At 56.1% G+C, this 27,803-nt stretch overlaps 2 protein-coding genes across 6 annotated transcripts; one reads left to right on the plus strand and one right to left on the minus strand.

Annotated features, from left to right (window-relative positions):
- The first annotated feature begins 1,885 nt into the window (after positions 1-1,885).
- EGFL7 (EGF like domain multiple 7) lies at positions 1,886-18,509 on the plus strand. 5 transcript variants are annotated; one of them, XM_085076847.1, is made up of 12 exons: positions 1,893-2,042; positions 3,006-3,302; positions 4,479-4,566; positions 6,358-6,426; positions 11,132-11,273; positions 12,779-12,901; positions 13,034-13,146; positions 13,755-13,850; positions 15,128-15,292; positions 16,042-16,106; positions 16,383-16,539; positions 18,213-18,509. In XM_085076847.1, exons 5-12 carry the CDS (start codon positions 11,194-11,196, stop codon positions 18,233-18,235), a joined length of 822 nt encoding a protein of 273 aa, XP_084932973.1. In that variant the 5' UTR covers positions 1,893-2,042; positions 3,006-3,302; positions 4,479-4,566; positions 6,358-6,426; positions 11,132-11,193; the 3' UTR covers positions 18,236-18,509. The 5 variants fall into 5 exon arrangements, with proteins under 5 accessions (XP_084932971.1, XP_084932973.1, XP_084932972.1 ...); XM_085076846.1 differs by lacking the exon at positions 4,479-4,566; XM_085076845.1 differs by lacking the exons at positions 3,006-3,302; positions 4,479-4,566 and having other exon boundaries at positions 1,886-2,042.
- Positions 18,510-18,756: 247 nt separating this feature from the next.
- AGPAT2 (1-acylglycerol-3-phosphate O-acyltransferase 2) lies at positions 18,757-26,902 on the minus strand. Its single transcript, XM_085076844.1, has 6 exons — positions 26,659-26,902; positions 23,283-23,416; positions 22,608-22,783; positions 22,365-22,460; positions 20,872-20,944; positions 18,757-20,422 (listed from the first exon to the last, which is right to left on the minus strand). The coding sequence occupies exons 1-6, from the start codon at positions 26,844-26,846 to the stop codon at positions 20,271-20,273; spliced, it is 819 nt and encodes a 272-aa protein (XP_084932970.1). The 5' UTR covers positions 26,847-26,902; the 3' UTR covers positions 18,757-20,270.
- Positions 26,903-27,803: the final 901 nt, after the last annotated feature.

The following is a 27,803-nucleotide window of genomic DNA, read 5'->3' on the forward strand; positions in this document are numbered from 1 at the left end:
GAATGAAGCGTCACGATTTCAGATTCAAACCCATCCGTTCATGTGGCCCCTGCTGACCACTTGCCGCTGCAGCAGCCGCTGCTCAGCACTCCCAGCCCTGGGTAAACAGGAAACGTTTTCCACACATCCCATCTCACTCCCGCAGCTCTCCTGTGCTCCTGCTCTGTGCCTGGCTCTGCCTGTGCCCAGAGGTGTGGGTGGATTGTGTCCCCATTGTGCCCTGTGACCTGCCTTCATCAGGGGACACATGGCTCAGGGGTTGTTGCCAGGTGATAAAATTTGGGTGTAAATTTTGGGGATGGTTCTGGAGCTGGTGTGCATGGCAGGGCTGAGCCTGTGGGTGTGCTGGTGGTGGGGAGAGCTCGCAGCTCTGGATCTGAGATCCCTCATCGTGACCCCTGTGCCTTTCCATGGGGATCTGCTGCTTAAAAAACATCACCGAGAGGAAAACCAGAGGGAGATTGACCCTCCCTGCACTGAATATGAGCATCCAGGAACACATTTTTGCCTCGAAGAGGTTCCCCTGGACAGCTGAGCTCCCACAGAGCCCCTCAGCTGGGAATGCCTGCACTCTGGGAATGCTCACACAACGGGAATTCTCACACACTGGGAATTCTCACACACTGGGAATTCTCACACACTGGGAATTCTCACACACGGGGTACACAACCACCTGATGCTGGGGAGGATGATGGGCAGCAGAAAGCAGCCTTGAAAACCCCTCTGCCAAGCAAAACAAGAGAGGGGCTTTCTTTAGCCGTGCATTCGTGTAAATAAACACAGGAATATTTTGCAGCTCCCGGGGGATTTGTTCTGCTGAATCAGGGTGGGAGTAATTCCTCACTCCTCACGAGTCTGCGCAGGAGCTGCCGGCTCCAGGAGGGCTCTGGTGTGTGTGGCACGAGCTGGGGACACAGCTCTGCTCCAGGGGAGCCCCGGGTGGCACGTGGCACTAAATCCATGCCAGAAATCGTCAGGGATGGGAGCAGAACCCACAGAATGCCGTGGGGGTCTGGAGAGTGGGGAAATGATTGCCGTGGCCACAGCCCTCGTGCTCCAAAATGCCTTATTTCTTAGTCTGAGTCAAAGCTCCAAAATCCCGTTGGAAACGGTATTGTTACTTCTTTGGTTGCCCAGAGCCAAGGTCTCACATACACACACACACACACACAGATTAATGGGAAATAACAATCAGCTTTGCACCACAATGGACTCGAAAATCAAGGCATCAGGGTGGCTGTTCCTACACTTCTCTGCTGCCTGGCCCTGAGGAGAGCAGGGCTGTCGGGTGATGTCCTGCAGGTTTAGCAGCCCAAACCATGCACCTCTCTCTGTCCCAGCACAGGCAGTGTGACAGGGTGACAATAACCTGAGCACAGTGCTGTAACCCCAAATTCTGGGGGTCACAAATACCCCAGAAGGTGCTCCACTGGTGGTCAACATCAACATGGCCCCTCTTGAGGAGGTGACCACCAGCCCTGCCATGCTTGGCACAGCTCCCTGGTGCTCTGGGGGTCTCCAGTGTGAGGGGAACAAGGGGGAATGAGATGTGACTGTGGTGGGAGCTGCCAAAATGTGCCCCAGCGAGGCAGGAGGGTGGCACGTCCCACCCATCCCAGGCCTGGTGTGAGGCTCAGAGGGAGCCTGGGCAGGCAGCCCTGTCCCTCCCCGTGTCCCCAGGGACTGGCGGCTGCCTCCTCTCCGTGTCAGCCCGGTGGGCTCGGTGTGGGGGTCCCGCCCCGTGCCCCTCTCCCCCTCGGGGCGGCCGTGTTTGTTCTCCTCGCGGCGCCCGTTATCAGCTCACAACACACACAGGAAGTCCTGTCTGGGATTGTCCATCCCCGGCCTGATTTATACAGGAAGAAAAGCATAAAAAGCCGCCCTTCCACCTCGGCAGCCACCTCCTGCCTGTGCGCGGCCGGCGGCTGGCCATGCTGGGGACACCGCCAGGGTGTCCTGGGCCACCGGACCTGAGGTGGCCGGGCGGGGATGGCCACCGAGAGCCACCAGGGAGCACGGCAGGGGACGGCGGGGCAGCCAAGGTACCGCAGAGCCACAGCGGGGATGGATGGGATGGGATGGGATGGGATGGGATGGGATGGGATGGGATGGGATGGGATGGGATGGGGAGCTGGCACTGTGGGCAGTGTGAGCATGTCCTCGAGAACTCTGGGTGGGTTTTACCCCACTCGTGATGGTGGGAGCCTTGGGGATGGTTGAACACCCAGCAGGGAGTGAGCAGGGGTGTAAAGCATCCCTCGGAGCACTCAGGGCAATGGGACAGCTCCATCTGCTCCCCGCGAGGCTGGATCTGCTGTCAGCCACGTGCTGAGGAGCATCTCCAGCCCAGCCTCCAGCACTGTTATTTTTAAGTCACCCCACTGGCACTCAGGCTGTTTTCACGGGGAGGAGAACCCCGTGGGTCAGTTTTACCTCCCGTGCATGCAGAGGCTGCAAACACTTGCACACATTCCTGTGAGATAGCTGGAAATTCTTCGCTAATCTCTTTTCTTTCTGTAACTCACTCCCTTTTCCCCTCTGCCTGCTCTCTGGACACCTCTGATCCATCACAATGCTGTCCATCCTCCCTGCTGCACTCCCTGCCCTCTGCTCTCCTTGCTGCTCTGCTGAATTCATCCCAGACCCGGGTGGGATGTGGGGCAGGATAGGGATGTGACAGGGACTGTCCTGGCTCTCCCCCCAGGACTTATCCTGACTAACAGCCGAGCCTGGATCACTCTGGATGTGCACACCAGGAGCTCAGCAAAGCCTCCCAGATTTATAACCACGGAGCTGGGTGATTTTCATGCTTTTTTCAGCTACCTGTGGGTCCTGCTGTCCTAATCCGTGACATTACCAAGTGCAGACAGGAGGCTTTCAGGGTATTTTGGGATAAAGGAATAGCTGGGATACCCAGGCACTGTCTGTCTGTGCAGGAATATGGAGCAGAACCACGCCAGTGAGTGGCTCTTGGTAGGAATAACCCAGCATATTTTTTTTCTCAGGGTCTAGCATTCGTGGAATCAATTCACTGGGCACAGAATCAAACATAGAAAGAAACAGCAAGGCTTTGTCAGTGATTAAATTGATTTCAAACTGCACTGGGAAGGTCTGGCAGTGCTTGGGAGGCTGTGGAAGGCTGTTGTGGCTGGAGCATCCTCAAAAATCCACCTCACCTCTGGGCAGCAGTGGAAAACAGCTCTGCCCCAGCAGATTCTCACTGTTCTTCCCTGTGATCTGCCCATGGAGCTACTCCCCCCTCTCTGCCGTTCCACCACCAGCTCTCCCAAGTTTCCCTGGAGGTAAGGAAGAGAAATTGAATCTGGTCTGGAGGCTCGTTTGAGCCTTTTCCCAGGCTCTGCCGCTGCAGATGGGGCTGGCCCGGGGGAGGCAGATTTACAAACTGCAACAAATTGGGGTAAACGAGCTTTCCCCACAGTCCCAGCAGCAGCAGGAGGGCTGGGAGGAACACCAGGGAACAGGTCCCAGAGCAGGGAGGGAAACAAAAGCGTCTCTGCACAGACAAGGGGGTGGTCAGAGCTGTTCTTTCCTCTCCCCCTGGATCTTCATCCTGCCCACAGCCCGGGAGGTGATGGCAGAGAGGAGCTGTGCTCAGTGCAGCTTCCTGGAGCTGGAGGTTTTCTGCTGGAAGAGAAGGATAATCAGAGAGAAATTTTTTTGTGTGAAAGGCTCTCTGCTGAGCTGCTCCCTGGGATGGTGAAAGGACTGAGCCACCCTGCAGCTCCCAGCTACCCCAACACACTTCCCACGGGATTCACTGGGAAATTGGGGTGGGGGACCACTGCCGTGTTTTGCCAGGGAAATTTCACAGAAAGCAGCAAAATTCAGTTTATTCCTGGGTGGGTTGAATAATTCCCCAGTTTTTATGTTGCAGCCATTGCTGCCTGCTGTAAATATAAACAAAAATTCAAGTGTGATTATAAGGGAAAATAAACCTGGCTATGGGATGGTGCCTTTTTCCTGCTTTTTTTTTCACACAGCTCCAGCTCAGCTGCTTGTTGTCCCCATGGGCACCTTAAGTTATAACACACTGGTCCTGAGACAATTAATGCTTATGAAATCCTTACTCAGGCCCAAAAAAAAATCACTTTGTGGCGCTCAGGTCTCAGTTTTAATATGCAGAGTCCTGAGCCACTGGTGACGACAGGGTGAGAGTTATGGGTCGTTTTCTTGGTTTGACCTGGTTTTATCCCACTGCCATCAGTGGGCTCCTCTAGATTTCCACTGAGATAAGTGGAGTGCAGCTGACGCAGCTGAGAACAATGTGGGACAGAAGAGAATAGTGGGAGGTCATTTTCCTCACAGAGCTCCGCAGAGCAGCGGCTGCTCCAAAGCTTAAACTGAAGTGTAAAGTTTACAAACAGCCCCATGAAAAGCCTGAGCAGAAGAATTTGTCCTAGAACAGCAAAAGCCATTCCTCCTTTCTTTTTCTTTTTTTTTTCTTTTTCTTTGAGAAGCACCAAAAATTCCTCTTGCTTTAGCAAGTGCTTCCAGTTCAGTGCCAGAGCCCCGTGGAGGCCAGTGGGAGCCCATTGTGCACTGCAGGTATGGGGTCAGCCACGGCTTGGGGGAGCTGAAAAGTTTTGCATCTGTATGTGTGTCACTCTGCTGCCTGTGTCCCCATCCATCTGTCACTCCCCCAGCCCCAGTTTGGGGAGCACTCATGTGCCTGGCCATGTCCCATTTGCTATGATGGGCTGGAAGTGCTCCTCTGGGCAGAGCAGGTTCCTGATGGGGGATTTCAGTGCTGATCTATTCATTCTCCTCTGCTAATCCTTCCTTTTTCGTGTCCTCCACCCCAGCCCCAGATACCTCACACCCTCCAAGCTCTCCTACCAACCTGGGAATTTCTTCCAGCCCTCATCTCCAGCCCTCAACCCACCCTGGATGCTCTCAGGGGGATGTCAGGAGCCTGGGAGGTGCAGTGCTCTGTGGGGAAGGCTCTAGGAAACAGGGAGGTGGGTGAAAATCTCACCTGCACAGCCAGCCTGGAGCTCAGCCTGAGTCCTGTTGGAGGCCAGCACTCTCTGTCCCTCCCTGCTCACACTGGGGGTAAAAAGGAGGTTTTGGCATTGTTAAATCTAAAAGGGAGGCTGGGCAGAAACATTTCTTTCTTGGCCCGGAGACAAGCATTAATATTAGATGGCGTGGGAGTAACACTTGTGGTGTGCAAGGGAGAAAGCTGTAGGGGACAAATATAAAATATTGGTCAAGGGAGAACTTTGAATTCAGGCAGGAGCCAAAATGCCCTGCTGCCTTTGTCAGGAGCTCATCACACTGACAGCAACAGTGCCAACAGATCTGATTTTCCTTTACTCTGAACTGGCATAACTCCTCTGCTTCCAAGGGAACTTTGCCAGGTCTTGTCCTGGGGGATTTCCCTCCCAGCATAATGAATATTAGCACATAAGACACAGAACCCTCCCTGAGAGTGGAGGATTAAATGCTCTTTTAATGGGCTGTGCACAGTTCTTTAGCAGCTGGCACGGGCGCTGGCTTGAGCAGAGGTTTGACCCAGTAAATGGAACTGGAAAGGAAACATTTTGCAATTAAAATACTGGTGGAATTTTAAAATGCTTAGGGAGTAGCTGCCTATGGCTGAGAAGTGGAATCCCTGGAAGGAGTGTGCTCGGTCCTGTGCTGGGTGCTGGTGTCCTGTGAGGAGCTGAAGATGAGTCCATCCTCTTCCTCGCCGTCAGATTTACTCTTGGGATGCATGCAAAGGTTTCCTGGGCAGTTAGGGATGTTTGTCCTTAAGTGAGGGTGTGTGCCTATGGATGGTTGGGAGCAGCTCACAAATCAGGGAGGCAAACTTGGATACACCTGGGAGAGTGTAGCAGGTGCTCCCTGTTCTCCTGGGTTCTTGGAAAATCCCAGCCTTGAGCACTGGGAAAATGGCTGGAGGGGACAATGTCCAGCAATGCCCTGGTGCTGTGTTGGGTGGAATTAGGGCTCCTGCTCTGCTCAGCCCCTTCTCGTCCCCCGGATTGCTCAGCCCTAAAAGGGGCAAAGGCACTGCGGGTCTGCCTGGATTCCCACCAGGATCACAGCAAGGATCAGGACCATAGGATGCTCCTAAAACACCCACGGTGGGATGGGGATGGGGATGGACCAGCAGTGTGACAGTGTCTGTGCCTCTGTGGGACAGCAGCGGTGTGAGCTCAGTGCCAGCACCACGGGGGCTCTGTGACCACAGTCCTGCTCTCCTCCTCCACCCTGCTCTGCAGGGATTTTTGGGAGTGTCCAGGGAGCACCAGGTCTGTCATGGGCAAGGGCTGGGTCACTGCTCTCTGTCTGACAAAGGCAGTTTAACATTGGCTTTTTCTGTCCTCACAGAAACAAACCAAGATGCTCCTTAAGGAAAGGATCCCTGCCCAGGACACCTGATGGAGCAGTGTGGATTAGGTGAGTGTCTCAGCTGCAAAATGAGGTCCTGTGCTTTCAGTATGGCCACACAAAGAAGCTTTGGCTTCCACACGCATTTTGCAATTATTAGACAATAATTCAGGCTCTGTTCGCCTCCCCCGTACACCAGAAAAAAAACTAGTTACACTCTCTGCATAACAAGATAACTACCATCCCTCCCAGGCTCTCGGGAGAAGCTGCCTGTGCTTATGAAATGAAGGGAGCTGAAATCATTCCCCAGAGGTAGGATGGATCCAGAGGGCAGCAAACCCTTGTGAGATGCTGTGTAACACGGAGCTGCACCTCCACCAGCACCAGCAAGCCTTTCCTTGCTGCTGGGAGGAATCCCATCTCCCGTGGCAGTGGAATTCCATCTCCACCAGCACTTCCCAGAGAGGATTCCCCTCCATTCCCTTCCTCAGGGAGGATACACCAAAGCTCCTTTTACTATGAGAGCCCCAAGCACCCATCAGCTTTCCCAGGGGATTTAGGCACAGCCTGAGACTCCAATTCCATCAGCAGCCCCAGCGAATCCCTGAGGAAACGGAGGGGATGGGCCACTGATCTCAGTTGCTCTCTTGGAGCCATTGTTGTTTAACTGGTAAATATTTCCTTTAAATGCTTACATGCTTTCAAAAAATTTACGGAGCTTAATGGGAACAAATATTCCCAGGGGGCTGTATCCTGCCATTCATTTGCACATCAGATCCCTGCTATCTTTAAGAATGGTTCTGTGCATGGGCAGGCGCCTAAGTCATTTGAGAAACAATAACCCTCTGTGCTCTAATTTTCCAGACAAAAATGTAGACAAAACAAGTGGCAATTTGGCACGAACCGAGCTGCTTTGATAAATAACTGGGCATTTAAGAGGAGAAGCATGTAGGCAGCTGGGCTCGGGCTGCCTGAACTGTCCCGGGGCAGGTGTTGGGCAGCCGGAGCTGAGCCCTGGCTGTCACCCTGGAGACTCTCCCGGGGTCTCCACAGCTCTTGGGGGGTTCCAAGGAATTCTCTAAGCATCCTTTGGGGCTCGCTGGAAGCCTGGCGGTTCATCGCCGGCTCCTGCAGGATTTTGGTGTTGTAATGAGCTCAAGGGGATTAACGGGGCACGGCGGGAGGTTCCGGACCAGGTCTCTAACCTAGGGAGAGATGATGTTTCCTCCTAAAATCGTCTGTGCTTGTGGTGGGCAGTGCAGATCCGAGCAGTAATTTTTAGCAAAGAGAAATAAATGTGCCCTGGGCGCTGCGCTGCTGATGGACCATTCCCGGGGGGTGTGAGCACCCTGGGCGAGGGGCTGGGGCTGTGCCGGGGTCTCTCTGTTAATCCCCTGCCCACCCAGGCGGGCTGGGCCATCGCGGGGCCCAGGGGCTGCGTGTCCTCGCAGTGTGGAGGGGTCTGAGGGCTCATCCTGCCGTGGGGTCACCAGGTAAGGCTGCACGTCCAGCCAGGGCAGGGGTCCCCGCAATCCTGTCCCCATCGGGGGCAGCGCGGCGGCGACAACATTTGGGACGCGACAGCAGCGCGTCCCTCACTCCGTGCTGGCCTTCTCGGGGGTCCTGCCCTGTCCCCGCATGACTCCTCTCCGGGTCCCGACCATCCCGGGCGGTGCTGCCCTGTCCCTTGTCGCGGGGAGCCGGGGGCAGGTGGCGGCCGGCGGGGCGGGGGCAGGCGGAGATCCCCGGGCCCCGGCGCTTCCCCCCGGCCGGGAGGCTCCGCTTTCCCCCCCGCCGGGAGCTCATTGGGCCGGGGCGGAGGGACCGGCTCGGGCCGGGGGAGGAAATGCGCGGGGGGCCGCGGCGCGGCGGAGACTCCGCGGCTCCGCCACCGCCACCGGTGAGTCCCGGCGGGCGCCGCCCGGGGCTCGGCACGGCCGGGGGGTCGGCACGGCCGGGGGGCCCGGATGCATCCCCCGGCGGGGACGGGCGGGGGACGGGGGTGTCGGCGGAGCGGGGCTCGGTGCCGCAGAGCGGGGGGCGGCCGGGGGGCTCTGGGCCGGCGGGAGGGTTCCGCTTGCCCCGGGGGTAGCGCCGGGAGAGCGGGGCTGGGGCTGCTGCGGCCGCGGGGAGCAGCCTTGCGCCGTTCGCCGCCGAGCCGCGTCCTGCAGCCCCCCGGGACATCCATGTCCTTACAGACAGCCCCCCGGGACACCCGTGTCCATACAGCCCCCGGGACACCCGTGTTCCTGCAGACCCCCGGGACACCCGTGTTCCTGCAGACCCCCGGGACATCCGTGTCCATACAGCCCCCGTGACACCCGTGTCCCCGCAACCCCCGGCTCCCTGCAGCCCGCTGCACGCTGACGGTGTCCCCGCAGCCCCCGTGTCGCTGTGCCCCGCCGGACAGTGCCGCAGCCCCTCCGCGGTGTCGCCGTGTCCCGCTCCATCCCGCCCGCACCCCGCCGTTCCGCATCCCGGCCTGCGCAGCGAGCAGCCGGAGGTGTCCGGAAGGGAGAATCCATCCCCCTGCGGCTGGTGTGACCCTCTCCGGCAGGGTTGGGCTCTGAGGGCACACGCCGGGTGGGGAGCTGCGGTGTCACCTGCAGAACCAGGCCAGGCTGTCGGGAAAAGTGCAGCCCTGGAGGTCCCGGGAGGCTCAGCGCATCCTCGCCGGGGATTCTCCCATCGCTTTGCAGGCAGAGCTCGATTCCTCCTGCTGCCTCCAGCCCGAGTTTTGGTCTCGGTTCTGCGGGCAGAGCTGGACAAAGCGCTGCTCACCTGTGTTTCGCCTCCCTTGCTGTGGCAGGTGAGGCAAGAGCAGACAGGAGAATTTTGGGAATTTCCTGGCTGCTGGAAGAGTGATCCCCAGACTCGCAGGAGCACGTGGCTAGCCAAGGAGGCTTTGCTGAGCCCTGAGACATAATTTCACTTGCCACACATCAGGGCTTCACCTCTTCATTTTAGAAGCTTGAAAGGCAGTGACAAAAAAAATCTATTTTTTCTTAAGCATTAAAAAAACCCCCCATAGAATAGATGGTGGCAACAGGTTGGAGGATCTTCAGCAGCTTTAAAGAGACTGATTTTCATAGACTCATAAAAATAGCCAAGTCTAGACTATCACATTTTCTACTTTTACAGCTTTTTCTGCTATGAAGCAACCATAATTTTATGACCCAGGGGGATCCTCTGACCGCTCGAGGTAGGGCAGTGCTGCTCCAGCTCAAAGTGAAAAAACAAACCGGCTGTATTTTAGGCTCCTGCCCTGCCTTTCTTGCCATCCCCACAGCGAAATCTCCCATGGCAGCCACGGGAATCCTGTGGGAGGATGGAGTTGGTTGGCAGAGTTTGACTTGCAGACCTCTGGAGCAGCACTGAGAGCCTGAGGATCTGGGGTTGTAGGGAAGCTTTGTGTCCCAGTTCAGCCCTGGGAAAAGCTGGCTGATGGAGCAAAGGGGAGTTGGTGTGTGTCTGTGCACCAGTGTCCTTGGAATGTCTCCAGGAGGATTGGGGAGAGGGAAAGCTTCTTCATTATTTTTAAAAAGCTTCCCTGCAGGACAAGCAAGATTTGCTTTCCTGCAAATTTCCTAATGATTAATTTATGGAGATACCGTAAATTAATCATTAGGAAAGTAAACTAATTGCTATGTTTGAAGGAGAATTGGGGGGCTTACAGGCTTTAAAGCACCAAAATCCCTCTTACATCCTCAGGGCTGAGCTTGCCTGGAAATATGCTGGGATAGCTGATATTTGATATTTGACATTTGATATTGAGGGGCAGGAAGGCAGCAGGCTGGTTTCTCTCCAGATGTGAATCTCCATCTCTCCCTGCCTCAGATTCTTCACCTGCACCAAGGAAAGGACAATCCTGAGCACCTTGGAGAAGGGCTTGGAGACCTGCAGGCTCTGCAGATTTGCCATGGCTGTTTGTGACAGCATGTCTCAGAGCTGGGATTTATCCCAATGGAGTTTGGGGAGCAACCTGCAGCTTTCCAGTCCAATCCCACCCCACGGCGCTTGGCGATTTTAGAAAGTTGGTTTGCAGCTCACCACGTTTGCAGTCTCAGTAGGAGGTTTCTTGTGTTGCCTCCCCTTTCTGAACGTTTAATCAGAATGACTGATTCTTTCTTTAATTGGTGCATGTTTAAGGTGGGTCTCCTTGTTTCTTCCTCCTTCAGCTGCTGCCATCCGGAGGCCAAGTGGTTTGTTTGAATTAGATATTGTTTGAATTAGATATTGTTTGAATTAGATATTGTTTCTGACCCTCTTCAGCCTTGTTTTGTATTTGTTCTCTGCTAGAAAATCAAAACCTCTCCGTTTGTGCCTCAGAACCGACCCTGCAGATGGTACACATGGCCCTCACAGCACTTTTCTCTGTCACGAATTTGTATTTTAAAGAGGAGAAGATCAGATTTCAGTGTGTTATGTGGTGGGAAAACGCAGCTTTACAATGCTGTATGCATTAAGAAATGACGAGCCATTGTTTCGCCCTCACTGCCTGGAACTGGCAGCGAGTTTCAGGCAACACACATCCCTTCCCTGCCCCTCAACACACAACTGTGCAGCCCCTGGTGCCCTCAGAGCATCTCCAGACCTCCCCCGGGGTAAATCTGTAATAATTCCTGAATTATCATTGTGCTGCAGTGATGAGACAAGCAGGGTTTGTGCCTGGAGCAGCTCCCACCTTGCCGGGGCTTTGTCCCCGTGGCTCTGTCAGATGTCACCAGCTGGGGAGGGACACCACATGTTGACAGTGCTGCTCTCCTGCTTGCAGGGATCCCCACGGAAGGACGAGTCATGCAGTAGGAGCCAGCAGGTCCCACGGAAGAGCAGGACATGTGGAGCCTCGGCTGCCTCCTCTGGGGATTCCTCCTCACCCTCAGCACCAGCAGCACGGAGGGCTTTGCCCGGGCAGGGTAAGGCTCTGATTTATCTGCACCTCTCAGGTGTGTCCTGCATCCCTCACATCCTCCCTGGGATGCTAAATTCCTCCCTGGGTGGCTCTCTGGGCTGGCAAGGAGGTGGCAAAGGCTCTCCCAGGGCAGCCAGGGCTCAGCAGCCTTGTGCTGGTTGTTTGCTTCATCACTGAAGCTAAAACATCTCTCAGAGGAAATGTCCCAGCTCTCTTTAGCTCCCTGCAGGGACACAAAGACACTCTGGGCTTTTTGTCCAGGAGACTCAAAAGCTCATCAGGCCCTGAGCTGTTGAGGAATTATTATTGTCTCTTCCAAGCACATCCTTCATAAAAATATGTGTGAAATCTCGCTGTCACAAAAATCAAGCCTTGTGAACAAGCTGGCTTAGGAGGATGAAGTTTCCATCAGAGGAGGATGCAGCTCCCAGCTCTGATGGACATCCAGGGAAAACCCTGGGCTGTGCTCTGTGCTCCCCAGCATGCTGCTCTGGCCCATGGAGTGGCAGCTCCAGCAATTCCCCTTCCCTTTCTGGGAAATGGGTCTGGGAGAAAGCCCTGGATCCCAGCACAGCCCGGGCAGGCACAGCTCAGCTCCCGCTGGGTCTGAGGAAACCCAGAGCTTGGTGCCCCAGTTTCTTCCCAGCCGAGAGGAGCTGGAGCTCAAAACCCTCCCCCAGACACAGCTCACATTTTCTACAAAGTTTGTTTTTACACTGAAATGCTCAAACCTTTCACATTCTGTCCAGGACTGAAACCACAGCTGAATTCCTCGCTCGCACGCACGGGCTCCAGCTAAAACTTCATTCTAAATTTCACAAAGCAAACAATTGCCATTTAAAAATTACATCTTCTATAGCATTAATCATGAGGCTGAGAGGAGTTTTCTGGAGTTAATGGAAGCCATCTGATGTCCATACTAATTCCCAGGCTTTTTATTTCAGTTTCTAATTGAGCTGGGAGGCTGAGACAAGTAGATGTGTTCCTCAGTGGGACTGACCTGCTTGGGCTGGAAATTGTGGAAAAAAAGGATGTTTAACCAAGACCACTTTGGCTGTTAACCTTGGGAAAGTTTTTGCCTGGATAACAGTTATCTCAGGAAGGCTGGGGAGTGCCTTTTATCCAACCTTTATTTTTTTTTGCGGTGAGCCTGACGCTTCCTGTGAAATCATTAATTTCTCGGTGACCACAGGGGCATCTGTTTCAGGAATGCAAGAGTCTCAGAAAGGAAAAATCCGCCCAGAAAATGAGTGGTTTTAGGGGAAAAGAGACAACAAATGGCATGAGTAATCCATCCCTAAATCTGGGTCCTGACTGCTCCCCCGGGATGGCGGAGGAAGTGCTCTGGTGTTGTGTCACTGACCTGAAACAGCTTGAAGTGGCTCCCCAGGTCACTGGGGCAAGCAGGCAGTGCTGACCACTAGCTGTGCTCAGAGAGGGGTGTCCGGGCAGTGTCCTGGCAGTGTCCTGGCCGTGTCCTGGCCGGGGGTGTGACCTGTCTGTGCTCAGCCGCAGGGTGTGTGCCGCGGGGCCGCGGGGCCAGCAGAGCTCCCACACCGAGTCACACGTGCAGCCTGTGTACCAACCCTACCTCACCACCTGCCAGGGCCACCGCCTCTGCAGCACCTACAGGTGAGCCCCGCGGGAGCAGGGATCCTGCTGGACCCGCAGGGATGGGGATGCTGGCCCCTGGCAGCCCCCCGAGCTGCTGTGGGAGCAGGGTGGGTTTGAGGCACCCAGCTCAGCCCCATCCTTGCCTTGCAGGACCATCTACAGGGTTGCCTACAGGCAGAGGTACAGGCAGCTGCCTGAGCCAACAGCCCCATGCTGCCCCGGCTGGAGCAGAGCAAACGGCTATGGACTGGGCTGTAACAGAGGTGAGGAGCTGCTGGGTCACCCCTGTGCCACTGCCTGTCCCCAGACCCCCTGTGTCCCTGCAGGAGCACCACATCTTTACCAGCACTCTGCCTGTCAGGTGGATTCTCCCTCTAGGAAAGCATTTAAATTTTCAGCATCACAGCCAAATGCGGTTCAATACCTGATTAATTCCCAGCTTTTCTCTGCTGCCTCTTGGGCCTTTTTCCTTCGGGATCACTTATTGCCCTTATAGTTACCAGAGGATAATTAAAAGGAGTGAGTCCTTTCCATCTAAATCGGCAGGAATGGATGGGAAATGCTTTCAGGAGGCAACAAATGCAAACCACAGCAGCAGCCAGTCTGTCCCCAGAGGAGCTCAGAGCGTGGCACAGGGGCTGCTGCTGCCTGTTGCCCTCCTCCTTCCCATCTGTGCTGCCTGCAGGCCCCTCTTTCCAGGCTGCAAACCTGGAAAATCCCCATCCTGTGCCCTGTGCACCCTGAGGAACTCAACCCCATGGTGTGGTGCTGGTGTGTTTTGGGGTGTTTGGCACACATCCCGGGTGGCAGGGAGTGAGATGGGAACCCCCTGAGCTGCTGGGTGATGCTCTGCTGGTGTTTCCTCTCACAGCTCTCTGCTGGGAGCCATGCCAGAACGGTGGGAGCTGCACCTTCCCCGGGAGATGCTCCTGTCCCCCTGGCTGGACGGGACCAGCCTGCCAGACAGGTACTGCCCATGTCACCCCTGTCCCTGCTCCCTGTGCCATACCTGCTCTGCTGCTGCTGGGAGAGCTCCTTCTGGGAGCATCCGAGCTGCCATGGGGCTCTGGATGTCCTTTGTCCCATGCCAACACCTCGGTGGGGACAGGGACCAGTGCTGTGGCTCCTGCCAGCCCTTGGGCCATGTCTGGGCTGTCCCTCTGCACACACATGCACACCTACTCCAGGCACTGACTGGGGAAAGGATGGGAAGGGTGGGTTTCAGGGAAATTCTGACCTCTTTGCTGCCTTGCTGCTCCCAGCCCTCCTGTGCAGCCCTGGCATCCCCATTTTCTGTCCCTGCTGCTCCATTCTGGGGCAGTGTGAGCAGAGCTGGGAGCAGAGCTGGGAGCAGAGCTGGGAGCACACCAGAAAAGCCTCTCTGCAGCACAGAGCCCTTGTGAGGCCAGCCTGAGATCATATATTTGTGATGATCCCTCTCAGGCTTTGGAAACTCTTGCTGTAAACTAAAAAAACCCATTTGCCGCAGAGATGAAAAATCCGTAAACCAAAAATATCCGGGGGTGGAGGGGAAACCTGGTGATCTGCAGGCTCCTCTCCAGCACAGGAACAGCCCAGTGCTCCTCACAGCGCAGGGAAATCAGGCAGTGTGGTGCACACCAGCTCTGCAAACCCCTGCCATGGTGTTTCCTGACTTTTCCAGCTCTCCAGCCTCCCATAAGGCAGAGGAGGAGTGTGTGGCATTGACCCATGCTGGCCAGGCAGGGCTGAGCCCATCGCTGACAGCTCCAGCTCCAGCTCAGGGGGAAAGGATTTTCCCACTGCCTAAAACAGATTCTCCCGGGCGTGGGAAGCGTTTCAGCTCGTTCTGCTTTGTGGGAACAGCTTTAATAACTCCCCCGTGTGAGGAGAGGTTACTGGGTTTTGTACACACTTGAAAGGCTGATAGCTCCTCGCCACAGCTGGCTGGAGCCAAAACCCTGACCGTAAATCCGGGATGAGAGCTGAGTGCTGCCTGTGCCTGCCTGGCCAGAGCTGGGACATTTCTGACCACAGCTTTTCTCCTGGCTCTGTTGTGGGGGGAGCAGGAGGAGGGGAGGAGGCTAAACCCCCTCCAGCTCAGCCCAGGTTTATGCAGGGTTGTCCCAATGGTGCTGAGACACCCAGAGCTGTGCCTGGCACAAATACCAGCTCGCCTGCGGGGCACTCACTGGGGTTGCACTGCAGCCCCCCTGTGCCCCTCACCCTGTCCCCCCTCCTCACTGAGCCATTCCTGTGTTCCAGACGTGGATGAGTGTGCCAGCCAGAGCCATGGGTGCAGCCAGCTCTGCATCAACACAGCTGGGAGCTTCCACTGCGCCTGCCACGATGGCTTCAGCCTGGCTGCCGATGACAAGGGCTGCCAGCCCCTGGGGCCAGCGCCTGGGACAGACACCTTCAGCCACACAGGTAACCACTGAGCCCCAGCTGCTGCTCTGGGCCTTCAGTGATGGCTGGGCTAACAGCACCACAGGCTGGAGCAGCAGGAGACAGGAGAGGGGACAGCAGCCAGAACCCCTCAGCTTTCTTCTCGGTGACCCAGCAGTCCTTCTCCCACCTGAACAACTTCACCTGCACCCAAATCCGTCTGTGAGGGTGACAGGGCCTGGCTGTGGCTGGAGGTGGCTGGGATGTGTCTGTTCTCTCCGTCATCATCATGGTCATTCCTGCAGGGCAGCTCCGGAGCCGCGAGGAGCAGCTGGTGACGGCTCATTATTACTTTTGGTACGCGCTGTGACACTTCAAACTCGTACCGTGAGTAATAATGCGCTGTGGCCAGCACGGGCATCACGCAGCAAACATCTGGGACAGCAGACCTGCACCTGCCCCACCTGCCTGTATCCCAGGGCCCTCAGTGGGGACAGTCCCACCACGGGATGGGGCAGACCTGGGTGGTTTTTGGCAGCACAGACACAAAAGGCCAGGCTCCACCGGATTTCTTGTCCTTTAATCCTCCCCACTTTGTTGCAGGTGCTGCAGCAGCAAGAGCAGCCTGTGCTTCTAGCAGCTGGACTAGATGCCAGCAGGAATGGGGGGATGATCCCCTGGGAGGGAGTGGAAAGCAGCAGAGCTTGGCCTGAGCCCTGCAGCGACGTCTCTCTCCCCAGCAGCTTCCACCTCACCTCAGCAAATTACTCACTGACATTCACCTTTTTCAGGTGCCTCCAGTGAAATGAAGGAGGAAGTGGAGGACCTGAGGAGCAGAGTGGAAGCGCTGGAGCAGGTGAGTTGCAGCACATCCCCCTGCCCTGCTCCTCCTCCAGGCTGTGCTCAGCCAGCTCCCACCCGGGGCTGTTTGCAGCCAGGGTTTCCCTCCTCCCCGACTCTATTTTTAACATCCCAGCAGCAATCCCAGCTGTGCTCCCTGCCCACGCTGTGGCTTTTCCAGCCCTTTGAACACAACCAAAGCCCCTTGAGCCATGCCTGGAGGGTGCTGCATCCCCCCGGGTGGTCCTGCTGGCTGGGGGGGACACCCTCACAGCTCCCCTTCTCCCTGCAGAAGCTCCAGCTGGTGCTGGCTCCCTTCCACAACCTCATGCCACCCGAGGATGTCAGTGCAGACCCCATCAGCCGCCTGTCCCACTCCCTCCAGCAGCTGGACAGGATTGACTCCCTGAGTGAGCAGATCTCCTTCCTGGAGGAGCGGCTGGAGACCTGTGAGTGCCTGGAAAAAACAGGGGTGGAAGATCTCTCTCCATCCACGGGGAGCAGATGTGGGCCAGTGAGATCAGTGACACATATGCCGCTGCTAATCTGGGTCTGCCTCCAGCTCGGCAGCCTGTAATTAATAAAGGATGAACACAAACAGCCCATTAGCTTCATTTCAAAGCTGTTGCTATGGCTGCAGCAGCTGACTGGCCTTGTAGCAGCCAAAAGTTGTAGGATTGGCACCTGGAAAGGTGGGGCAGAGCAGAGAGAGTCACTGGGAGCAGTGGATCACATGTGGCAGGTGCTGTCCCTCCCTGGTGACTTGTTCCTTAGGAGAGAACCTTAGGAACCTTAGGAAAACTCTTAGGAAATTAACAGTCCAAAAAGTCAATCAGGGAAGTTTAGGGAGCGTGCAGAAGTTGGCAGATTTACGAGCCTGGGAAGTTGTAGGCGTTTCTTTTGGGAGTCTCCAGGCCAGCAAGGGCACCAGAGAGGGTCTCTGAAGTAGCAAACTGAGGAAGGGACCCCAGTGAGAGCAGTCAAGTGTGAAATGGCTGGAGGTGGGAGGTCCTGCCTGGTGTCCCCACCACGGAGAGGGACAGCATCCCCTCAGGTCCCTGTGGTGCTCTGGAGCACAGCAGTTTGACTCCAAGCAGAGCACAGCCATATAAACATTTCATTTTGATAGGCAGCTCTTTGCAGCTCATTTTCCCATTAAATAATTCCAGAAACTAGGCATGGCTGGGGTGTGCAAGAGCAGCTTGCTGAGTCTTGGAAAGATTCAGGAGAAACTGGTTCAGTGCATATCCAGTCCCAGTTCAGTGCTTGCAGTAATGGCTTCGATAGAAAAGAATTCAAAGAACTTGCTTGAAGACAAAGTAGCTGCAAATAGACACTTAAAAACTGTCTCAGCAAGGGGCAATTACCAGAACCACTGAGTGTTCCAGCAGGCTGAGTTTTCTAGTAGTGCCCTGCACATATTATTAGTGACAGCACAGAGGAATGTGAGCAGTATCACAAGGTAACGTGGATTCATTCCAAGGGATGACTCCAAAGTCCCGAAATTAATTTCTGCCAAGTCTGCTCCAGCAAGCAAAACCTGTTTTTTGTCGCTTTTCATGGTCTTGCAAGTCCCTGTAGGACACAAAACTGTCCTGTCATACTCCAGCAAGCCCTGGGGCTCACAGGGCATCCCATGGAGTTGCTCAGCCATCCGTGGTCTGTGCCTGGTGGAGCATTTCCCAACTGAATGCTACCCTACAACTGCACTCCCCAATTAGCTGCTCGGTGGGGATGTGTGCAATGACCAAAAAAACCCATTTTCTCATCTTTAAACCATCAGCAAAAGCACCAGGTCAGAGCTCTTTAAACCATAACCATTTTGGCCCCTCTAAATCTGAATTAGCCCTGATGCAGCACAGAATGTCACTGTTACTGTCCCTGGATTTGAGACACTGTACACAGGGCCCAGGCAAGGACTGTGACATGCCAAGGAGGTGACACTCCTGAGTGTGGGGGGACAGAGCCAGCCTGGGGTTGTTTGGCAGAGGGAAAGCAGCAAGTGTGGGTGACATTCCCAGAGCTAAAGGTCACTCTCATTCTGCCTGGGAAACAGACAGAGCAAAGCCTGGCTAGTGACTGAATTAATTTTGCTGAATTTTTTGTTTCTCCACCTTCCCAGGTTCCTGCAAGAACGAACTCTAGCAGAGTGCCTGGGGACCTGGAGCAAGCTGAGTGCATCCACAGCTCTCATCTCCCTCTCCAGCCCCAGGCTGGGATGAAGCCACATCCTCTCCAGGGAGGCACAGGAGAAGGCTGGGTTCCCATCAGCATCTCCATCCTTCTCTCTTCCAGCTCACCTCACCAGAGGTCACACAACTGGACTCTGAGTCCTCTCCCTGCTGGAGAGGCAGCAAATAAATGCCTTACCTCGTGCCATGAGTGCCTGGCTGTGCCAGACTGGCTGGGTGTGAACTGAGTGCTGTTTGGCTTTTCCTCAGTGTTATCCTGGGGTATCATCTCCCAAGGAACAGCAGGCACAGGGCTCAGCCTCCTCCAGGAATGCTGGAATTGCTCCTCACCAGCAACACTGGGGTTACAAGCCCAGCCCTCGGGGACAAAGACCCCAACTGCCCCTCCATCACCAAACCCACCCCCTGCAAGAGCTGAGGGCTCAGCACCCCACATCCTCCTCCCTCAGCCCCCACACAAGACCAGGAGGCTGCTTTATTTAAATAACCAAAGGTGTAATATTATTATTTTTTGTTTTGTAAAGCACATAACATTCTCAGCCCGATTAAAAGTGAACAGCAGACAACTGCACACAGAGGCACCACTCCCTCCTCCCAGGAGGAGTCAGACATGGTTCCCCTCCCCAGGAGCCCTCCCAGGGCCCTCCTGGGTTCACCCTCCATGACAGCCCTTTATCTGCCACTCTCACAAAGTGCTGGTTTGGTTCCCATCCTCCCACCCCGACCCATCCATCCCCTGAGTCTGTACTGTAAGGCCCCTCCAAAAAAGCCCCCTGCCAGCACCAGCTCGGCCCAAGGGCTCCTCCCATGGACCTCCCTGCCTTCCCCAGTGGGGGCTTCAGCCACAAAACACTGGATAAACACAACTCCACCATGCAGGCTGGGAGAGCTGGGTGTGCTGGTTACCTGAGTAGCCCCAGGTGGCTCATTCCAGGTCCCCTGTGCCAGGAACAGCAGAGCTAAAGCTAAAGGAACCAAGGACCTGACCCAGCCTCTGAGGGCATCAACATCCCACAGCTCCCAGAGAGGGATCCAGGAGCTCTGTTGGTCCATCACCCCAAAGCACAGGGGAACACCCCTTGTATCTGACTGGGAAAGGGGTTTATGTCCCCCTAAAGGGGGAGCTGAAGCCTTCCCAGCCCCTTTCCAGCTGCAGCTCACCCACCGTGTGGCTCTGCAGGGGTTTGACAGGCCTGGGAGAGCAGCAGCTCTGCCTGCAGAGCAGCAGAGACGCGGGACAGGCACCATCTTTCGGCCAGTGCTGACCATGACAAGTGACAAGACGAGCACGACAGAGCCCTTTGCCTCCCGAAGGGGCTCTGCAGGCACCGGGATGTGCCCAGGCAGAGCCACCAGCACGGCAGGGAGCTGGCAGCAGTTTCCCAACATGATGCTGTTGTGACACTCAAGGGGACAGGCCCCTGAGGCCCACTGGTGGGTGGCAGTGCTCTGGGCTGCCCAGGGAGGACACCACACTCCTAGTGCTGCTGGAAAAGCCAAAAATCTGGATTTTTCACCCGGTTCTCAGCCCTGTTTGAGCATCAAGGTTGTGCTGATACAAACTGCCTGGTGGTTTCCAGCTGGGACATCCCAGGGCCAGGCCAGGATGAGCTGAGCCTGCAGGAACACAGGTGCAGGGACAGTCACACCAGGCAGAGCTCAGGCTCCAGGCAGGCTTTTGCTGTCACCCCGTGCCAGCTGTGAGAGCTGGGGGAACTCCCCTCTCTGGTCATTGAGCCCTTTGGTAGCACAAGTTTGATGCCTGAGAAATTCGGAAAAAGGAGACATTTCAAAGTGAGAAAGTGAAGCCATGAGAGAAATCCACTCTAAGGGGAACCTCAGTGCTGGCTTGACACCCTGTGTGTGCCAGTCCGTGGTGTTCCCAGAGTTAGAAATCACTGCAGAGGAGAAGAAGTTCCTTCAGTATTTGGCAAGAACAGACAGGTCCCTTGAGCCACCAGCACACGGTGACACCACTGGAGAAGCCTCTAGGATGAGTCCTTTGCCTCGCTGGGACGGCCTGACAGCCTGAAGAGGGTCTCCCTCATGGTGTTGAAGCATCTGTCAGTGAGGTCGGTGACATCGTCCGATGTCAGCCCTTTGGTCTCTATTGGAGGCAGAACCTCAACCTTGATTTTGCCTGGGGACGAGAGAGGAGCCTGTGAGAAACCCACATGCCACAGGAGCTCTGCTCTCTGCCCTGCTCCCCACCCTGCACAGCCCTCAGTCCCTCCCAGGGCTTCAGGCATCCATGCCTGGAGTACAGGTGCAGTTAGATTCCAGCTCCAGCAGCTGTGCCACCCAGAATAATCCCCCTGTGCCCCCAAACTGCCATCCCAGCCAGAGCCTGCCCAGAGCAGGAGAGGTGGTAACCAATTCTTAATGAAAAGATCCCTCAGTGTGTTTAATTACAGCCTTTCCTGAGCTAACCCAGCCCAGACTCTGGTGCCAAGTGCTTTGAACTGACTCCAAACATCTCCCAGCAGGACTCCTCCTGTTCAGCCCAGCTCTGCTGCCCTCCCACACCCTCGTGAGCCAGATCTCCACACAGAACAACAGCAACCCTGTCTCCAAGTGACTCTCTGTTACCTGATGTAAATAGCTTTGTCTTTGGGTTGTAGAAGGTGGTGAAGGAGGAATACACCACAGGGATCACTGGGACCTTGGGGAAGGGAAGAAAAAGAGGAGTTACTGGCACTTCAGCAGCTCAGCGACAGGCAGCAAATCCCACACAGCATTTCTGACCTGGCCAGGCTCTCAGACACACAGGGCACACACAGCCCCACCAACAACACCCACTCCCAAAGGCTGGAACAACCAGGAGCCAAATGGAATCAAAACCATTCCCCAGAAACTCAAGGAACCAGGGCCAAGCTCCACTTCAGCCTCAGCTCAGCACTGGCTTTTCAGGCTCCTCATCCCAAGCAAGGCTTCAAACTCCAATTATTTTCTGCCCTGCAAACAACCACTGCAGGATGCCTGTGCTGACAGGCCCTGCCTGCTGTACAGCCACGTGTCTGGGGCAGGGTGGCTGCTCTGCTTTCAGTTTCTAAGGAAAGGAGTTGTTATCAGTTACTCTCTCAGGCAGAGACAAGGCCAGGAGGGCAGGCACAGAGTCGTTGTTCCAGTGCTGATAACACAGCCAGGATGCACACTGGGTGACTCAGGGGGGTGTAGCAGAGGCAGTGCCAGTTCTATGTCATCCTTTCCTTCCAGCAGCTGCCAGGCTGCATCACACAGGCAGGAATGGGGATGGTACAGCACAGGCTACGCCCTGGGCTCGGCCAGATGAACCCAGCTGGCACCTATTCCCTTCCCCAGAATCCCTGCTGTAACACCTCTGCTGGGGAAACCAGCTTCCCCTGAGGCCTGGAGTCATCTCAGTCCCTGGCACACTGCCCCAGCACCCTGCCCAGGCAGGCACCCTGCTCCTGGGGCAGCTCTGGCTGGTTGAAGCTGTTTGCCTGCTCCTCACAGATGCTGTCATTTTGGAGAGAAAAGACATACCAAGAGCCATATGACTGCCAGGGAGGCAGCAGCTCCTTTCACACACAGCAAGCCCAGATGTTGCTCTAAAGCACAAGCATTAACAATCCTGAATCACTACTACACTACTGCAACCTGGGGGATTGAGAAATGAATCAACAGCTTCGGGTTTCCCCGGGAAAGCACCCGCTGGGCTCCCTGCCAGGACTGAGCTCTGGGCTGCAGCCATGCCCCCAGGAACCCCTGGGCACAGGCACTGCCCTGCCACGCTGCCAGGAAAGCCAGCAGAGAGGGATCAAGTGTGCCTGTCCCTCACACTGTCCCCTCCAGATGGGACACGAGGCAGGAGAGAGGACAGGGCAGCTCTCCACTGTCTGCAGCCACTCATCCTCAGTGTCACCCCTTCCCACAGCAGATGGAAAAGGCTCTTGGCTGCTGCTGGGCAACACTTCTGACACCTAACGGTGGTTTACCTGAGTAGGTGTTACCTGGGTGCACAGCTCACCTGAGAGCAAACAAACCACACACTGCCTGACCAGCGTGCAGTGCCACTGCAAATCATTCAGGGTTCCTGTGCAGGGACACAGCACCATTACCTGAGCCTGGATAGCAAGGTGAAACGCTCCTTTCTTGAACGGCAGAAAATCCCCAGTGCAGTTCCTCGTGCCCTCCGGGTACACCCACACCTTCACCTGCACAGGAGGAGACAAGGCTCTGCTCCAGAAATCCACTCACAGCGCTGGGAGACACCACCCAGCTCTGCAAAGAGCTGCAGCTGGCTGGAACTCCAGGTGAGCCACCATCCCCCACAGTGACAGCCACCCCACAGTGACACTCACGTTCTCAGCCACCATAGTCTTGGCCACCTCTGCCATCACCATCTTGGCGCTGCTGGTGCTCTTCCTGTTGATGAAGATGACGCCGCCCAGGTAGATGATGAGCCCCACGCTGCCCGTGTACAGCAGCTCCTTCTTGCCCACCTGGACACAGTTGTCGGGCAGGACCTCCATCAGCCCTAATGGGATGGCAGAGGGCAAGACCCAGCAGTCACCCCCCCTGCCTGCACTCAGGTGGGACAAGGACAGGGGTACCAGGGACAGGCTGGTGCCTTGTTTCTTTCCTGGCTTCTGCTGCTGTCAGGAGGCTTGGTACACAGCAGTTAGTGGGGCAGGGTGGCTGCAGGTGACAGCAGGACACCCCAGGGACAGCTCAGTCCCCAGCCCCAGGGAGCCCAGCAGGGCCACCAACATGTGCTGGGCCAGCCTGCAAGGCAGGGGTGTCAAAGGGAGCTGAGAAGCACCTCAAGGACAGCAACATCTGGGCTGTTGCACAGATGTGGGATTGCTCAGAGTGACAGAGACCCTTCCCCTTCCCACAACTAGCACTGATGGGGGAACTGGACCAGTTAGCTCAGCAGCACACACTGGCTGGGGCTGCTTGTCCAGCAGGTACAAGCAGAACTTCTCCAATGGTGAGCAGGAGAAATCTTCCCTTCCCTCCCAGCAGCTCCTCACCCATCATGTCGAGGATGCTCTGATGGTTGGACACGATGACAGCAGGACCCTCCACCTCGAAGTTCTCCAGTCCCTTCACCTCAAACCTCAGGCCAAAGAAATACTTGAAGGTCTTGACAAACGATTTGATGATTCTGCAGAAGAGAAAAGCAGTCAGCACACCCAACACCCAAGGAAGACTCTGCCAGTTCTGCTTCTTGCAGTGCTGGAAAACACTGCTGAACTACATGAACAAACCTGGGGTGCCTTTACCCCAAGGAAGGAGGGGAATGAAGGTGGGAAACACAAGGCAAGGATGCAAGCAGCAAGCAGGATGCTCCCCACGCAGCTTGGCAGAGACCAGGTGCCCCCTGGCAAACCCATCTTCAAGCTTTTGCCTGTCTGTTCCCTTCCCCAGTGGATCTACAGGTCTGACAGAGTTCCCAGCTTTTCCCAGCTGGGAGATTCCAGCAGCTCCACTCAGCCATGCCAGCACATGGAGCAGGTTTCCATGCCCCTGTCAGCCCATGGGAGCAGAGCCCATCTATGCCACCCCTGACCTGGGGACTTGGGGACCCTCCAACTGGGCCAAAGGACACAGGCAGAAACTGGCAGAACACAGGGGCTATTTTGGGCAGGGGAGCAGCCATTGAGCAGGACAGGTGGCAGAGGAACTTGCATGTGAACAACTCCCAGGAGCAGCCACCAACTTGGCTCTGCTTCTCCCCTAGAGCTGATTCCAGAGCTGAGCTGCCCTCCAGCAAGCACCTGGATGTCCTGCCTCAGGTCCCCCTTCTCCCTGGCAGACAGGGGATGGAGCTTTCCTTCCTGCAGCAGGAGACTGAGGGACAGTGTCAGTTTTGTCCCCACCATGGTGTCCAGCTTGGGAACTGTGCAGCACCATCCACCTGAGAAGCATCCTTGTCACTCAGGTGGGAGGTGAGCACCTGGACAGCATCTGATCCTGGCTTGGCTCCCAGCATCTGCTTTTCAAAAGTCTCCACATCCCTGTCATCAGCAAGGATCCATCCTGAACTTTCCCCAGCTTGCTCCTACCCACAGCAAGGTCACACCTCAGTGGGGTGTCCCCCCATGCAGACCACCCAGGTTGGCTGTGACACTGGGGTTCAAGCCAGGCCAATGGCCTGAGGTGACACTGCTATCAGTCCTCATTTCAACTTGCTGCAAAGAGCCACACCCCACAGGGAAAGGACACGGGGAGGTGCATGGAATGCAGAGCTCCCGAGCTCCACAGCCTGCTCCAAGGTCACAGGGGTGCAGCCCAGGTGAAGAGACAGGGTTACAGGTGAGGAGAGGCAGGGTGACACGAAGAGACAGGGTTACAGGTGAGGAGAGGCAGGGTGACACCAACCACTGAGGTCATGGGGGATGCCAGACTGCCAGGGCGACCTAAATCACACTTCTCCTCCCTTCTGACTGCCAACCAAAAAAGAGGTCACCGCTCTGGAAGTCACAGTGCTCAGCGGCTGCCGGGAGAGGCTGGTTACACATTACTCAAGAGCAACCACCCGGCTTCCTCCTGCCAGCCCGGGGCCAGCCTTTCCTTGCACAAGATGTGGCGTGAGCCGCTGAAAGAGGCGAAGGGGCAGAGCTCGGAGCAGGCAAAGAAGAGCGGGATGACCCGCAGCCCTGCTGGGCTGGCCACGTCACCCACAGGGTTAAGAGGATGGATCCAAGTCCCCTCTGACCCCACAAGCAGCTTCTCTGCTGGAATCAACGACCCAGTCACGGTGCAGCCACAGCCGCAGAGAGCTGTAAAACCAAGGCACTTATTGCCAGGCCCAAGGAGCATAAAAATGACAGGGAATGGGACTTTTGAGTGCATCCCTAACAGTCTGAGTGTGGAAGCCAGCAGCCCCCAGATTCACGTGCTCTGCTGCACAGCCAGTCACAGAGGCTTGTTTAGGGTACTCTGATTTTCAAGGACTACTGGAGTCTGCTTACCAGATGGGAAGCTCTTGCAAGATGTTTTACCACAGATAAACAGCTCTATCTCTATCAGACACCCTGGGTAACCTCTTCCAAGTCAGCAGCTTGACACTGGAGCCAGGAGCACAGCAAGAACGGGGTGTTCTGCACCAGGCAACAACACCATTAGCACTGTCTGTCCACCAGCACATGCTCTGCTCCAGCCCTCTTTCCCAAGCTGGAATAAGCAGACTGGGATGTTGGAGAAATGAGGAACTCACTGGATCATCCCAGACCTCCCAGAGTCTGGGATTCATCACCAGGATCTTCAGCCAGTGCCACTACATGGAAACAACAGGCTTAAGTTACAGGAAAAGGGTGGTTCTGGCCAAAATTCAGCTCTGGGTTTCAACATCGGAGTTATCCAATTCAAGTTCTTGCTCCCAAATAATTCTTTGCAGTTTACAGAAAATGTAGGGGGTTTATTTCTGGGGGGAAATAAAAAGATAGTGTCTCCATCACTGACATCATAAATTCTCCCAGCTGCAGAGCTGGCTGGGCATTGGAAAGCTGCTCCTGAGCAAACCAAGGCAACCAAAGCTGGAGACAGAGCCAGAGTGGAGATGTCAGAGCAGACTGCTGGTGGCAGTGCCAGGGGCTGTGGCACCAGCTGGGATGGGCAAGGCAAAGCCCTCAAGGCAGCACATCAGTGCCCTGCGAGTCGTACCTGTGAAAGGCACACTGCAAAGCAAAGTCCAGCTCCACCTGCTGAGACACTGCCAACCTTTGATCCAAAAGGATGTGTTTTGGCTCTCCTTTCCCCTGCATCCATATAACCTGGCATGGGCACGGTCAGCACAGGTAAAAAGCTGCCTACGGGAGAGCAAAGCCAGGAAATGAGCTGTCCTGTGCTGCCAGCAGAAGTGCCAGCTCTGCCCTTAGAATGCACCTTGGCATGGGGAGGAGGTGCTGGATGAGAGCAGCACCCTGCCATGGGTGTCCTGTCAGGGACACAGGGACACAGGGCGGGACAGCAGCTGCAGGACAGCCATGTCCCAGCAGCACATGGCACACAGCCTGCCAGCCTCTGCTGCTGGGGCAGGAAGCACCCCAAACACAACCACCCAGTTGTTAGGGGCAGGAAACACCCCAAACACAACCACCCAGCTGTCAGGATCAAAAGGGACCTTCTAGAGATCACCTCCAGGGTCACCTACAGACACAGGTGGGTTTGGAATGTTTCCAGGGAGGGAGATTCCTGGGCAGATTCTAACAGCGCTCTGCCACTCTCAGCAAACACTGCCTTCCCAAAAAATCCACCATTCAAGAGCCTCATCCCCAAACGTGGAGCTCTGCCGTGGGGCAGCACAGCCCGCCGAACCACCGATGGGACAGAGGCCGCCACCACCGCCACCCCGAGCGGCGGCAGGGGGTGACACGGCTGTCCCCAGCGCCCTTTCCCCCTCACCTCATGTTCTTGACGGTGCGGCCGCCGTTGACCAGCAGGCACACCGCGGCCGCCAGCGCCGAGAACACCAGGCACAGCAGGCAGTAGAAGCCGACGCGCAGCGCGAAGTTGACGGCGGGGCTGAGCTCCATGAGGACGTGCAGCAGCAGCAGCACGGCCGTGCCCCACAGCAGCCAGCCCAGCTCCATGACGGCTCCACCCGGACCAGCGCCGCCGCTACTGCCGCCTCCTCCCCGAGCAGCTAGCGCTGAGCCCGCCTTATGTGGGCGGCCCGGCCCGCCCCGCCGCTCCCTCCGCGGGGCGGGACGGCGAGCGGGGAATGTTCCCCGTGGAGAGGGCATTCCTCGGCGGGCAGGGCGGGCCTGGCCGCCCGTGGCGAGGGGAGGAGGCGGTTGGTCCCCTCGTGGAGCGCGGTGGCTGTTTGGGCTCCTCGTGGAGCCGTGTGGGGGGTTTGGTCCCCTCGTGGAGCACCGTGAGGTTTGGTTTCCTCATGGAGCCGTGTGGGGGGTTTGGTCCCCTCGTGGAGCACCGTGAAAGTTTGGTCTCCTCGTGGAGCCATGTGGAGGCTTGGTCCCCTCATGGAGCACTGTGGAAGTTTGGTCCCCTCATGGAGTACCATGAAGGTTTGGGACCCTCATGGAGCCATGTGGGGTTGGACCCTCATACTGCCATCTGGGCTCTTTAGGGGATCCCTTGTGGTGCCATGTGAGGCTTTTGGATCCCCTGCTGATGTAGTGAGGGTCTGTTTGGGTCTGAACAAAAATTCACACGTCAGACAGCATGGCTCAGTGATGAATTTTGGTGACGGATCATCCCTTGCCACATCTCCCTGCCCCTCATCTTGCCCACCATCTCTGCTGTGCTCAGTGCTGGTTTCCCAACACCACAACCATGCCGAGTGGGATGGAGCTTTCCCTGCTGTGCTGGAGTTAGGATAGAATCAGGCCCTGAAGCTCTGTGGGTGCTAAGCTGATGTGGGAGATGAAAGTGTCTGCTGGAACTGACACAAACCATTCATTGGCCTCGGCTGGTTTTGCAACACTTCGTATAGCAAAACCCCAGTCCTGTGAGTGGAGGAGACTCCACTGGGGTAAGATGTGATCCCGTGGTTCTTGGCATCAGCAGCTTTGCAGCTCCTGGAAAAA

This window comes from Lichenostomus cassidix, chromosome 17 (genome assembly GCF_008360975.1).
Source record: "Lichenostomus cassidix isolate B80296 chromosome 17, HeHo_3.0, whole genome shotgun sequence".
Lineage (NCBI taxonomy): Eukaryota > Metazoa > Chordata > Aves > Passeriformes > Meliphagidae > Lichenostomus > Lichenostomus cassidix.

Excerpts from the sequence above, each read along its gene's own strand:
- AGPAT2 (XM_085076844.1), bottom strand. The coding sequence starts at position 26,846 with ATGGAGCTGGGCTGGCTGCTGTGGGGCACGGCCGTGCTGCTGCTGCTG. Across the intron at positions 20,945-22,364 it reads ACCTTGCTATCCAGGCTCAG|GTCCCAGTGATCCCTGTGGT; the intron begins GTAATGGTGCTG and ends CCCTTCCCCAAG. Across the intron at positions 20,423-20,871 it reads GACAAAGCTATTTACATCAG|GCAAAATCAAGGTTGAGGTT; the intron begins GTAACAGAGAGT and ends TCTCGTCCCCAG.
- EGFL7 (XM_085076845.1), top strand. The coding sequence starts at position 11,194 with ATGTGGAGCCTCGGCTGCCTCCTCTGGGGATTCCTCCTCACCCTCAGC. Across the intron at positions 13,851-15,127 it reads GGGACCAGCCTGCCAGACAG|ACGTGGATGAGTGTGCCAGC; the intron begins GTACTGCCCATG and ends CCTGTGTTCCAG. Across the intron at positions 16,107-16,382 it reads GAGTGGAAGCGCTGGAGCAG|AAGCTCCAGCTGGTGCTGGC; the intron begins GTGAGTTGCAGC and ends TTCTCCCTGCAG.